The sequence below is a fragment of the Rhamphochromis longiceps genome, linkage group LG23 (assembly GCF_057381845.1).
Source record: "Rhamphochromis longiceps isolate RC_006_pf linkage group LG23, R_longiceps_female_GT1.1, whole genome shotgun sequence".
In the NCBI taxonomy this organism is placed as follows: Eukaryota; Metazoa; Chordata; class Actinopteri; order Cichliformes; family Cichlidae; genus Rhamphochromis; species Rhamphochromis longiceps.
The window spans coordinates 46110011-46124222 of record NC_140578.1 but is presented as its reverse complement, the minus strand read 5'-3'; the positions used below and the strand labels follow the sequence as shown (position 1 = coordinate 46124222).

Below are 14212 nucleotides of genomic sequence, written 5' to 3'. Positions count from 1 at the left end.
CGGTCAAGCACATCCCGAACATGCTCAATGGGTGACATGTCCGGTGAGTATGCTGGCCATGCAAGAACTGGGACATTCTCAGCTGCCATCTGCCCTGAACAATGTGAACCATGATTCATCCGTGAAGCGCACACCTCTCCAACGTGCCAGACGCCATCGAATGTGAGCATTTGCCCACACAAGTCTGTTACGGCGACGAGCTGGAGTCAGGTCAAGACCCCGATGAGGACGACGGGCATGCAGTTGAGCGTCCATGAGACGGTTTCTGACAGTTTGTGCAGAAATTGTTTGGTTGTGCAAACCAATTGTTCCAGCAGCTGTCTGGGTGGCTGGTCTCAGACGATCTTGGAGGTGAACCTGCTGGATGTGGAGGTCCTGGGCTGGTGTGGTTACACGAGGTCTGCGGTTGTGAGGCCGGTTGGATGTGCTGCCATATTCTCTGAAACGCCTGTGGAGACGGCTTATGGTTGAGAAATGAACATTCAATGCACGGGCGACAGATCTGGTTGACATTCCTGCTGTCAGCATGCCAATTGCACGCTCCCTCATTGCTTGTGGCATCTGTGGCATTTTGCTGTGAGACAAAACTGCACATTCCAGGGTGGCCTTTTGTTGTGGGCAGTCTGAGGTACACCTGTGCACTACTCATGATGTCAGATCAGCATCCTGATGTGGCACACCTGTGAGGTGGGATGGATTATCTCAATATAGCAGATGTGCCCACTACCACACATTTGGACTGATTTGTGACCACTGTTTGGGAGGGATGGTTATATTGTGTATCTGGAATGAATTTTAGGTCTCTACGTCCATCCCATGGGGAATGGGAGCAGTAACAAAGGTGTTGCGTTTATATTTTTGTTCAGTGTACTAATACTGTACATATACATATATCAGAAGTTTTTAGCAACTGTCAGCTAGTTTAAAAAGACTATAATATATTTTATTAAATCAAATATTCTTCATACAGAGCCAAAGGACACACAGCATTTGGTTTTGACAGGACATTTAAGACGTCTTCTGACACTTGTCTGACTCTGGGTCATATGGGCAGCTGAGTAAGAAGAATGACCAGACCTCCCTCTCCATATCCACACCTTCAGCTGTTTTAAAGGTAGACTGCAAAGTTACCATGTCACCCAAGGACATGATATCTCAAATCGTCTTCCAAAGATACTTCCTCCTGTGATACATAAAACAAGGATTCAAGAAACCTGAACCAGAGATATGTGATATGTGAAGCCCCCCCTCTGCTTCCTTCTGTCCTCTGTCTCTACAAGCAAAATATCTTTGGTTTTGTTGCTGCTATCACAAGCCAATTAAATACCTCACTCTGATTTCTAGGGTGATTGTGGCTCTGGTCATCCACTAATCAGAAGACTGGTTGTTGGAGCTCCTCCAGTTGTGCATTCAATGTTGTTTTTTCTCTGTGTGTAAATGTTAGATTTACACACAGAGAAAAAACAAGAAGAAACTTGAATGAAGACAATAGCAGAAAGTCCTTTCAGTGACAAAAGTGAGAAAAGCACCAGTCCACATGACTCACATTTTTCCATTTTGCAGCAGATTTCAATGCAAGACACCCTACGAGACCACCCATCTCCCATGCTACAGTCAGCAAACTGCTTGCTAAGTTTCGTGAAACTGGTTCAGTGTTGGATTTGCCAAAATGTGGACGCAAGAAAACTGTCACTAATGAAGAAACATCAGTGGCTGTCCTAGCTTCATTCAGCAAGAGCCCACAGTGTAGCACTCGCCGCATGTCACTGGAGAGTGGCATTAGTCCAACATCCCTTTGGCAGATATTAGCTACTCACATTTGGCACCCTTACAAACTCCAGCTGCTGCAGCATCTCAGCGAGGATGACCCAGATCGGTGCACAGAATTTGCAGAATGGGCAAAAAAAAATTGGAACAGGACCCTCAGTTCACGCAGAAGATTTTGTTCAGTGATGAGGCAAACTTTTATGTGAATGGTGTTAACAAACAAAACCACCGCTATTGGTCTGACACTAACCCACATTGGATGGATCCCTCCAAGACTGTTGGAACAACAAAAGTGATGGTTTGGTGTGGTATATGGGGCACAACGATAGTGGGTCCATTCTTCATCAATGGAAACCTCAAGGCCTCTGGATATTTGAAATGGCTACATGATGATGTGTTTCCCTCTTTGTGCACTGAAGCTGGCACGTTCCCTGAGTTTTTCCTGCAAGATGGTGCACCACCACATTATGGGTGCAGGTCCAAGCATTCCTAGATGAACAGTTTCCTGGAAAGTGGATTGGTCATCGTGGGCCAGTTGAATGGCCCCCAAGGTCTCCCGATCTGACCACCTTAGACTTTTATCTTTGGGGTCATCTGAAGGCAATTGTCTATGGTGTGAAGATACGAGATGTGCAGCACCTGAAACTACGGATACTGGATGCCTGTGCTGGCATTTCTCCTGCGGTGTTGCTATCAGTGTGTGAAGAGTGGGAGAAGAAGGTTGCACTGACAATCCAACACAATGGGCAGCACATTGAACACATTTTATAAGTGGTCAGAAACTTGTAAATAACTCATGAAAGAATAAAGTTACGTTGAAACCAAGCACACCATTGTTTTTCTTGTGACATTACCAATAAGTTTGATGTGTCACATGACCCTCTTCCTATTGCAAAAACAAAAGTTGTATGCAAGATGGCCGACTTCTAAATGGTCACCATGGTCACCACCCATCTTGAGGAGTTTGCCCCCTCACATATACTAATGTGCCACAAACAGGACTTTAATATCACCAACCATTCCCATGTTATTACGGAGTATCCATATAAATGGCCCACCCTGTAGATGAACTGACAATGAAATACTTCTTAGTTGATAAAATTGAAAGTAAGGTTTGTATCCATAGCGACTCTAGACATTGTAATGCAATGCCTGATCAAGTGAGGATCTTGTTTATCACCACATATTTTTTTTTCTTTTTTCAAGCATTGAAATATTTGCATTGTTGCAGCAACTTTCCAAACAAGAATTCAGTATGATGAAAACATACCTTATTTAAGGTCTCACGCATATCTTCTGCCATCTGACACACATACACACACACTCACAAAAGAAATATTCTGAGAACCCACAGCAAAAGTGTAACCCTTTTGGAAAGATGTTTCCCTCTGCTTCAGTGAGTTGTCTGTCAGAAAAATTTTTCACCCACTTGTCAACATCCTTGGTGTGAGTCTGGTATCCATCTGCTGGCTGCTGAGCACACACCCTGTAGTTATTTCTGATGCAGTTCAGTCACATTTTGACCAGTTAGACTAAGTTCCTCATCAGGTTCACCTCCATCCTTACAGCTCGCATTATCACTCCTGAAGGTTTGTTGGTTCTTTGTTCTTTGACTTTGAGCTTGGATTTATTGAAGCTTGTGTTGCATGCTTCTTCATCCTCACTGGGATGACACTTTTCTCTGGTCTTGCTTCCTGAGATTTCAGTAATTATTTGACCAGATTTGTTACTTCATCTAGGATTAATTCATTCTTTAGACACTGAATCAGCTGTAGCACCTTCACTATCCCCCGCCACAAAAATATTTTTCCTTTCCATTTCTTTCCATCACATTCACCCCACCTCACTCATTAGTGGCAGCACCCGTGATACCGCTTGTCATTTTGGCCAGTGGTCACTTGCAGTTTAAACACAAAGGCATGAGGCTGAAATAAACTTCATACATTTACTTGTGGTCAGCGACATAACCGCCAACACTGAGGCTTCGAACCTCGCTTCAGACTCGATAGGCTATTTATTGTGACGCAGTGGACCGGAGCTTGCTTTAGTTGACATCACTGATTACGTCTGAACGACTTCACTGCTGTTTTAAAGAAAACAATAAGTAATGCACTTCCCTGCCATGGCCTGTATGCACGCTCACCATGCAAGCCTCTGTTGCTGAATGGAAAAATGTATCGAGCAGGGACGAACTGGGAAAAATAATTGGCCCTGGCAATTTTGGGCCAGACGGCCTATCATGATTTTATTGCATATACTTTTCTTTTCTTTGTCTGTCTTAGTTTTTCAGCTCCACACTTCCACACTAAACTCTGTTCTACATGTTGCACGAGTGCACAGTGAAGGTAGGGGAGAGGAGGGTTTCGTTAAGGATTTGATTGGGCAATACAGTATTGGTAATGAAAATGAACAAATGGACTGCTGTCACTGCTTGAAGGGTTGCTGTGCACCAGCCCTACAAATTGACCCATTGGCTCAAATTAGTGTTGGCCCACCAGATTACCAGTCAGGCTTTGGTACCAATAAGATAACTGGTATAAAAAAAAATCTGCTTCTATTTGAAGCTCAGGTGGTAGCGCAGGTCCCCTACTAACTGGAAGGTTCGTGGTTCAAACCCAGTTTACGCCAGTCTGCATGCCATATATGCTTGGGCAAGATACTCATCCCATGTTGCCATTTATTGACCAAAATTTTTACAAAATTAGACTGACCCATCTGGACACAATTTGATTACCAGTCCAGCACTAGTTTGTGGTGAACTTCAGCCACAAAGAAAAATAATGTCAATCTTCTTTTAACCTGACTGATCAGTGTGAGCCCTACCAACAGCTGTCAGCACTACTTCTATCTGAATGGTATACAACCTCATTTGGAAAAAAGTATCCTCCTACTAACCCAGAAAGGGTTTTTTGTATGAGCAAATGTGCGTGTCTGTAAAGAACTGAGCAGGAAGTGAGTTCTGCTGGGATCCTAGACTACCAGACTCATTACAGCATCCCTACAGACTCACAAACATGCAATCAGTTGCTCCACTCCACCAAACCCAAATCCTCCTTCTGCTCTGTAGAGCCCCACAAACTACATGCGACTCATACAATTAACCCTTCACCAAACCCCAACTGGTTGTGTGTGCATGAGTTAATATCCATCACTCCCCTACTTACTTACCACCAGAGATGGGCAGTAATGCGTTATGTTAATCGTTAATTACTGTTACTTTCCCTTAAACAGGTTGCGTTACTTCATTACTAAACTGTGATTTTGTTTGTGAGAGTGTCTCATGACAATGACGTACGAGCGTGCGATGTCCGTGGCAGCAACAGACGTGTGCAGATCAACAATGGATAATATATAGAGTGCAGGAGAGAGTACGACCATGCAGCGTTTAAAGCATGGAAGTACTCACATTACTTTGAGTTTGACTCTGTAAAAAGTGACAAAAACATCAGCGTGGGGAGAAAACTTCTTTCTGCTGTGGCACCGGGCAAACCTCCACCAGCCCCACTCCTGCTAAACAGGTGAAAATAGATTAAGGAGCGACAGGACTCAGTGCCGCTGAATCTTTGATTTATTTTTTGCTGTGTTTTACTTGCATCTATTTGAAAGAGCGAGTGTAAACACAAATTTTTTTTTATTTTATATGCAGAAAATAGGTTTAAATGTAAAACTAATTCATTCAAGTCAGAGACTGTTGCATATAATTTCATTTTGCTTGATGCAATGTGCATGAAGTTAAAAGATTAAATTAAAAAAACAAGTTTTAAAAAGAGACTTTTTCATTTGATTCACTTTTAGACGGTGGCAGCTGTCTTTGCTGCCATCTTCTGTCCATAAATGTTATTACCTGAACCTGACTCAATTTTTCAGTCAGGGAAACGTACAGCTCACTAGGGTGACTCAAACTCACAGACTGATCTTTTCTTTTAATCTCACTAAGCTAACTCAGACGTATACTGAGTCATCAGCAACACAACCTAATGTTGACTTGGGGAAAAAAGTAGATACCCAGCAAAAAAGTAGGTGTTATACTCATTTTTTTCTGTAGCAAAAACACTTATGAGGATCGACCCAGAAGGATGCTGGCTTCGAGGCAGACCGAAGAAATGGTGGATGGACAAAATCAACAAAGACATTAAGACCGTCAACGCATCACTTGGCCACCTCCTAGGTGAGGTGTTCCAGGCATGTCCCACTGGAAGTAGGTCCCGGGGCAGACTGGTGAGATTATACCTATTGGCTCGGGCAGGAATGCCTCGGTGTTCCCCTGAATAAGCTGGAGGAGGTGGCTGGGGGCTGTTGTGGGAGTTGCAGCACCCCCATTGCAAAAGACAGACATCACAGAACCATATCCTCTTGAGAACCGAGGAAAACAAGTATCTTTAAGTTTTGCTTCTTTTGTGATTTGCGTGTCTACTGCAGAGGACATAAACAGGCTGGGTCACAGGATGATATGCAATAAATACATAAATACATAGATGGTATTAAAACCATTAAAACACTAACACTATTGTTGTGTTTCGCAGAAAAATTATAAATAAAGTGAAAAGCAAAAAATATGTTTTTCCCCCTGAAAAGCATCATGGTTAAATAACACTGAAGGTTAGACGCCAGTGGAAGCCAATGCATATCTGTCCTTCATTAAATGTGTGTGTTTTTATCATGTTATGAGTGTGCTCTTTTTATAGCCCAACAGAAGAGCAGCAGATTAAGGAGCTTCATATCCTTCTCACACACACACACACACACACACACACACACGCACACGCACACACACGCACGCACGCACGCACGCACACGCACGCACGCACGCACGCACACGCACGCACGCATCATTGTCCAGCTTGGATTGAAAACACAGTTATGCACAACCATATTGCAAAACAGACTCATAAACCTTACTTTGATAAATGTCCTCACAGACATTTTGGACATGAGTGAGCATTTGCAGTTCATTGCATGTCTTGACTGTTCTCTTAAGTTATCTTGTAGTTGTAAGACAGGCATTCATTTTATGGTTTTCATACCTCTGTGGGTCTGACAAATGCGCCCTGTGAGGTTTAATAATTGTTGCATCTATATTAAAATATTATGTGTAAGCTGGTATATTTTTCTTAGCTGTGCAGATGGTCTTTTTTATATCAATTGTTCAACATTTTGTGATGTTAAACAACCATAAAATAAAAACAGAACAGAGTGGGAAAATTATATCGAATTGCTGTTTTCTGGATATATTCACAATATTTTTATAGAATATTTAGGAAAGACAACAACTGGAAATTTCTAATTGTTTTCCATTCAGTGTGTTTTGGGTCTTTTTTAGACGCCTGGATACAAGCATTTATAGCTCGGTATGTTAAATATCTGCAGAGATGCCCAGAGCATGGAGACAGACTGTTGGATTTGGCCTCTGACAGACAGCCGCAGTCATACACTGAAAAATAGATCGGGTGGTAAAATATAACACAGGGAGACAGCGGAAGGTGGCACACAAGAACAAGACAGAGAAAGAGAATCTGCTGATGGGGAGCAGAGAAGAAGATGTAAACTAAGTGGAAGGAAGAGAAAGGGCGTGGGAAAGCAAGTAAAAAAGAAAAATTGAAGGTTGGAAAAAGAGGAGTAAAAGAAAGTGAAAATAGAGAGAGAGAGAGAGAGAAGGTATGGCACTCTCCCAAACTAGGCTATCTGACACTGTGCAGCAGCGTCCATCAGGCCAGCTGGATACTATTTCCAGCTTGAGATGACCTATCAGCTGTACCATGGGGGAGTCAATGAGAGAGAGAGACATAGAAACAAGAGAAAGTCAGTGTATGTCAGAGGGAGTGGGGCTTTATTAATTTATTAAAGCTTTATTTAAGAAGTCCCAAAAGAAAAAAAAATATTTACACAAACAGACAGGCTAAAGGAAAGCCAGTGCCCAAGGAAGCAAAAGAATGGAACTAGCTCGTGACTCACCACTCCATGGACCATGCCAGGCCACTCCCCTTTTACAAGATCATTAACTGGAAATAGAATCACCACAGCCTCCAACGCAACGCAAGCAACACCGTGTCTGGGTCACAGTTCACATACAAAACAACCTCCCCCAGAGCATTTTAGCCATGTGCCACCAGGAATTATTTAATGAATGAAATGATATTAACAATACACGCAGCATTACATACAATGACTGGGTGTTTGACAATCCCAGACTTGATACATATGATTTCATTAATTGCTCATTTGCTCAATTAAAGTGCACTATATCAGTTCCACCACATGTACATCCATGAATGTGTTTTAGAAAACAGATCTATTTATTTATGAAAATTCCTAGAATATTTTATTATAATTGCAAGTCACTTGCAATCATGAAATGAGGTAACATAACTGACCCTATGGCACATCGATGAAAGTATTGGAATATATATATATATATATATATATATATATATATATATATATATATATATAGAGAGAGGATACATGCGTATTCGGTGATCTTGTAACATATAGGCTCAACCTTGGATGATAAAATGGCAGAATGTCACGTAATGTAAGAAACTACCTCAGAGGAGTACTTCAAGTCCAGAGTCATCGGTTGTTTTTATTATCAATACAAACAATTCAAACACTTACTGTCTTTAAGAATTATCTGATTGCTTAGTTCTTATGTACAATACTTACAAAAAGGGTCAACATGATCTGTAATGTGATACCAAAAATTTAAATAATTAGAAAAATTTCAGGAGGTTGAATTATTTCTGTGACAGTCGACGGATTTTGTTTTGTGTTTTTTGGATATTGTTATATTATAGAGACTTTTGTTTTCGGTTTTGTTAGTTTTTTTGTTTTTGAGTTATTTCTAGTATATCTAGTTTTTAGTTATACAGTAGTTATATTTCAGTAGTGCTAATAGTGTTAAATTACCTCATTAGGGCCCGAGCACTGACAGTGCAAAGGCCCTGTTGCATCTGTTCCATTTCTTTTGATGGAACAGATGCAACAATTTCGTTTTTGAGGGCTTCAACATTTTCAAAAACTCGTGAAATTTTGCACACGTGTCAGATCCAGTGAAAGTATTTTTTATGTATTTTATTGTTTTTGTACATGGACATTTCAAAATGACTCCCAGTGAAGCACACACCGCTTTCATTTTGTAATGACTCTCACTAATAAGCACATGTGTGGCTAAAGATCCTGATTGTTCCAGCCCTGAGATTTGCAGTACAAGAGCACCATAGCAAGGACAAATCTGGCTTTTGTCTAACCTGTGACGCTGTGACTAAATGACTTCACTCTGACATACAACAACAAGACAAGGGTCGCAAACATGAGCTGTTTTTAGATTTGATAAAGGCTACAACAGGCCTCACCCTCCTCTTTAGGAAGCAAACAGACTTATTGGAAAGGTAGTTATTATTTTCAGAAACAAAAATATTTGGAACATTTTTGCTGACGGGAATTATAAAGACTATAAATTGCCAATGATGTCTAAACAGCAATAAACGACTTCAAATATATTTTTAATCTAGCAAGTGTTTACAGAAAAAGTGGATTCGAACATAGACATGGACGGATTTTCACATGGAACCATAGTAATGCGCTCAGCTCCTCTCAAACTGTGTATCAGTTATATACAGGAAACTGCATTCCTTTATACACACACACACACACACACACACACACACACACACACACACACACACACACACAGGGAGGGGATGTTGTGGTTTCCTACCAGATCGACACTTGATGATTTCTCCAAACTCGTCTTCCGCCGGCTCATCACAATAGTCCTCAGGGCGCACACCCTCCGCCATCGACAAAACGCACCGGTTTTAATGCTAATTAATGGGGAGAAGTAAAGAAACGGACAGATTAAAATCCACCAGGGGGCAGCGCGAAATGACAAATTTCAGAGCAAACTGTCAAAGGTAGAGCGCACGATGTAGAACTGTGGTGAAGCAGTGGACAAAGTCAAGCGGAGCACTGATCAGTCTGTCACAGGGGCACAGAAGGAGAGGAGCAGGTGTTCTAGAGGGGGCTGGGTCTTAGCGCATTCCCACCTCTAAATAGCAGGGTGTTGGGGGAATAGCTCATCGTGGGCCCCTGTCCCGTTTGACAGACGCCAAGCGTAAAACTCGACACCCAACGAATCTATCGGCGGATTCGTTGGGTGTCGAGTTTCCGCACAGAGTTGATGGTGAAGTGTGAAAAATATCAAAGTGAGTCACCCATGGACTCATCTTTCACCTGCAGGTGGTCAGATCTCATGCTTCCAGCGATATTAACAAAAATTATTAAAGCATTAGGATGAGTTCACTTTGATGTTCACAGATTTAGGTCATGGGCGTCATATGTGAAATTAATCGTAAAACCTTATCCTAAAATATCATTAAAGGTAAAAATGATGTGTATCCTTGACATCTGTAAGTTACAGTTTTTTACAGATGCTAGGACACATTTCTCAATACTTAGGTCACTTTTGCAAAACTCCTCACACAGTGAGCACAACAGAAGTCTATGTGGGCTAAACTGAGGACCAGTTATCATTGTTTTGGCACAAAATGCATTCAATGACTACATCTCTCAAATTTCATGAATTATCTTCTCACTCAGACACAACAACTGCCAAAAACCTTTGTACGTACAGGACATTTTGCATGTGCTTACATACTGTTTTCAAAACTGTTAAACTTATGGCCAAAACAATAACATAATGCAAAACTTAAAAAGACAGCAAAATGCAACAGCAATATTTTATTGAAACATATTTTAAATCTAAACATGCAGTTTAACCAGCCACAGCTGATTCTCATTGTAGATGAACATCTACACAGGTGTTACTCCTTCAATTTTTCAACTCCTTCAATTCTGGCAGCCAGAAGATTCTTTCCTAGGTGTGTTGCCCTAGATGACATAAGATGTGATGTGGATGAGAACATGTGGCCAAATGGAGAAGACCGAGTAGATTAGAATTACTATTGTATGTGTATCAGTGGATGGTGTGTATACAAATTCTTGTATTTTGGGATTACTTAGTGCAAAAACAATAAAAATACATAAACAAATATTACAGTTTTTTCTGAATGCTTAAACCCTAACTGTGATTCCTGTAGCACAATCTCTAAAACTATTCAGACTTATAGCAAAACCACTCACTGAGTTTGCAAAACTAAAAGCACAAAAACTGCTTTGCACTCAGTTTGCAATTTTGTAACACACACTTTGCAAAACTGTAGGCACAATTCACTGCACAACACTCAATTACCAAATTTCCAACACACTCCTAGCAAAAGTATACACATGTATGGCTATCATTAACACTAATTTGCCAACTGTCTGGCACACTTTCACATGTGAAAGCTTTTTTAGATAATTAGTTCACTTTGCAATCAGCCTAAGCACTATAATCCAGGTAAGCTGTGTGTGCGGAGTACAATGGAGGGAGCAGAAAGAGTGAGAAGTAGAGGAGGCCGAGGAAGAGGACGTGGAGGTGAAGAAGTAGGATGAAGAGGACAACAAGGACAAGGAGGAGCAAGAGGAAGACGAGGAGGGGGGAGAGGAAGATGAGGAGGGGGGAGAGGAAGATGAGGAGGGGGGAGAGGAAGGGTAGGAAGAGTAAGAAATAGAATTGCTGATGACATCAGAGCTACAATAGTGGACCATGTAATCAACCGTGGAATGACCCTGAGGGTAGCTGGCCAACGGGTCCAGCCTAACTCGAGCCGCTACACTGTAGCAAGCACCATAGGGACATCTTGAAATGAGAATCGGTTAGTACAGTCACTTCGCACAAAGATCTGTAGCACTGCCATATGCCAATGAGAAACACACCAATACCACTGATGTAAAAATACTGAAATTGTTACTTTACAGAATTGCTAGATGACCAGATGCTGGGGGCAGAGGAAGCATGTTCACTGCAGACCAAGTAACCCATATAGTCATTATGGCGATTGCAAATAATCCTATACTTGGAAATAAACACTTGTGTTTGTTTTGATGTGTGTGAATAAACACCAGTACTTGAAGTTTGGATCCCTCCATGCTTATGGATCTATGACAGAAGTAGCTCAAACTGACATAGCCTACCTTGTGCACAGAGGAAGCAAAAGCCAGATGTGTTTTGTATTCATACCATCAGTGTGCAGTTGGCGCATTGTGTGCTTAGTAGATGATGGCTTGTGTGCACTGTTTGATACGGAAACACCATTTTTACAAAGGTGTGTAGAGTTAATCTAGCTGTGTTTGCTTTTGCAAGAGAACTACAATGTTTTGATTATTGGGTGACAGGTTTTCTTATTTGTGTGAAGAGTTTTGCAAAATTAGCCAATAGTTGCAAAAAATGTGCTTAAGCAATCAGAAAAAACTAATGAATTCTGCATGATGTCTGATTCATTCCAGTAACATATATTGAAATTATAAACAGAGATGTGTCCTTGTTTTACACAAGAAAACACTGTGTAACATGTTGTTAGTGTTTTTTAGGTCATTGTTTTGTGGGTGACAAAGTGTGTTTGTCGGCTGTCAACCTTTGCTAGTGTTCTGGAAGAATGAGTTTATTTGAGACCTGAATGAAGTGTTTTGGTAGTTGTAGTGCATTTTGAATGTGAAATGAACTGCTTTGCCAAGCTGACGGTCAGTTAGGAGAATTGTGTGAAGAGTTTTGCAAAAGTGACCTAAGTATTGAGAAATGTGTCCTAGCGTCTGTAAAAAAACTGTAAACTTGAGAAATGGAGAGTTGAGATAAGAGTTAACTGTTGCTTCATTTCTCCTCTTTTCTCTTCCTCAGTTTCTTCTCTTTCTTGCTCATATCCATTTTCCTTGTTACCATATGTTTAGCCTGTATTGTTCAGGCTGTGTTTTTTTCCTTGTGTTTTGCTGTTTTTGTTTAATCATGATTTATCATTGGTTCTTCTGTTGAACTTGTTTTTTGTTAACCTGCTCAAACTGCTTGCAGAATGCTTTGTTGCAGTTTTCCTCATCCCCTTAAAGTTGCTAGGTTACTAGTTTTAACCCTGTAAAACTTGAAATAAAACTATTAAATAATTGCAAGACAATTAGAATTTTTTGAGTGTCAAGGCTCGCTATGTGGCAAACAAGAACTGGACCCAAAGCATAGGACTCAAAGACAAGCTATGAAATTCAAAAACAGCTTTAACTGCTGAAAACCTACAAAATAGCATAATATAAGGCAGGAGCAAATCTACATACAGGCATACAGGACAACAAGGTAACAGAAAACAGGTGGGAGGGGAAGTAGAATTAAACACAGTGTAAGGGTTTTCCTGTCTTATTTTGATAGTCTGTTGTCACTAGTGCTCTGAGACCAGGACTAATCTAAACTTAACAGTCTACAAGTTTTTATTTGTATCATAGCTATATCTGGCAATTGTGTGCAATATATTGCTTAAAATGTATTCTGCAATTTATTCAGGTTTTCTGAGGGGAAAAATCCCCTTGAAAACATAAGGCACGCAAAAAACTCTTTCAAAATGTTTCCACTTGATATGTGTTTTGTTTGGATACATTTTCAATGTGAGCTATTATGGATTGATTTTTACTATACTTTACTGTACCTGGGAACCTAGGAGCTATGTTTAGGGGGCATCCTAGAACAGAGCTGGCCCTTCTGATCAGCCTGTTCAGTCTCTTCCTGCCCCCGGCAGAGATGTTGACACCCCAGCAGACCACACGGTAACACAGAGTCATAGAAGGTCTTCAGGAGTAGGCTCATCACTCCAAAAGTCAGCATGTCAGCATTTCATTTTTAAGAAAAGTAGTGACATTTGACATTTTTACTGTATTCCAGCAGATTCCACCATTTTGCCATTGTAGGCCAATGCATGGGATTCCTGTATGATCTTCTTATGGCCTCAGACAGTGGACTCATCTCTGTGCTTGTCCTGCTAGACCTTAGTGCAGCGTTCGATACTGTCGACCATAATATCCTATTAGAGCGATTAGAACATGCTGTAGGTATTACAGGTACTGCACTGCAGTGGTTTGTATCATATCTATCTAATAGACTCCAGTTTGTGCATGTAAATGGAGAGTCCTCTTCACACACTGAGGTTAATTATGGAGTTCCACAGGGTTCAGTGCTAGGACCAATTCTGTTTACATTATACATGCTTCCCTTAGGCAGCATCATTAGAAGACATAGCATACATTTACACTGCTATGCAGATGACACCCAGCTCTATCTGTCCATGAAGCCAGATAACACACACCAATTAGTTAAACTGCAGGAATGTCTTATAGACATAAAGACCTGGATGGCCGCTAACTTTCTGCTTCTTAATTCAGATAAAACTGAGGTTATTGTACTCGGCCCTGAAAATCTTAGAAATATGGTCTCTAAGCAGATTCTTACTCTGGATGGCATTACCTTGGCCTCCAGTAACGCTGTGAGGAACCTTGGAGTCATTTTTGACCAGGACATGTTCTTCAACGCACATAT

General features: G+C 41.0%; 1 protein-coding gene across 3 annotated transcripts in view; it reads right to left on the bottom strand.

Annotated features, from left to right (window-relative positions):
* dmd (dystrophin) overlaps nucleotides 1-9745 on the bottom strand; it is a 314957-nt gene extending 305212 nt beyond the window's left edge. For all 3 annotated transcript variants that reach the window (XM_085398703.1, XM_085398704.1, XM_085398705.1), the window contains exon 1: nucleotides 9485-9745. In XM_085398703.1, coding sequence (XP_085254829.1) covers nucleotides 9485-9566 — 82 coding nt within the window. In that variant the 5' untranslated portion in view covers nucleotides 9567-9745. The remainder of the gene's footprint in view (nucleotides 1-9484) is intronic.
* Between the last annotated feature and the right edge of the window lie 4467 nt (nucleotides 9746-14212).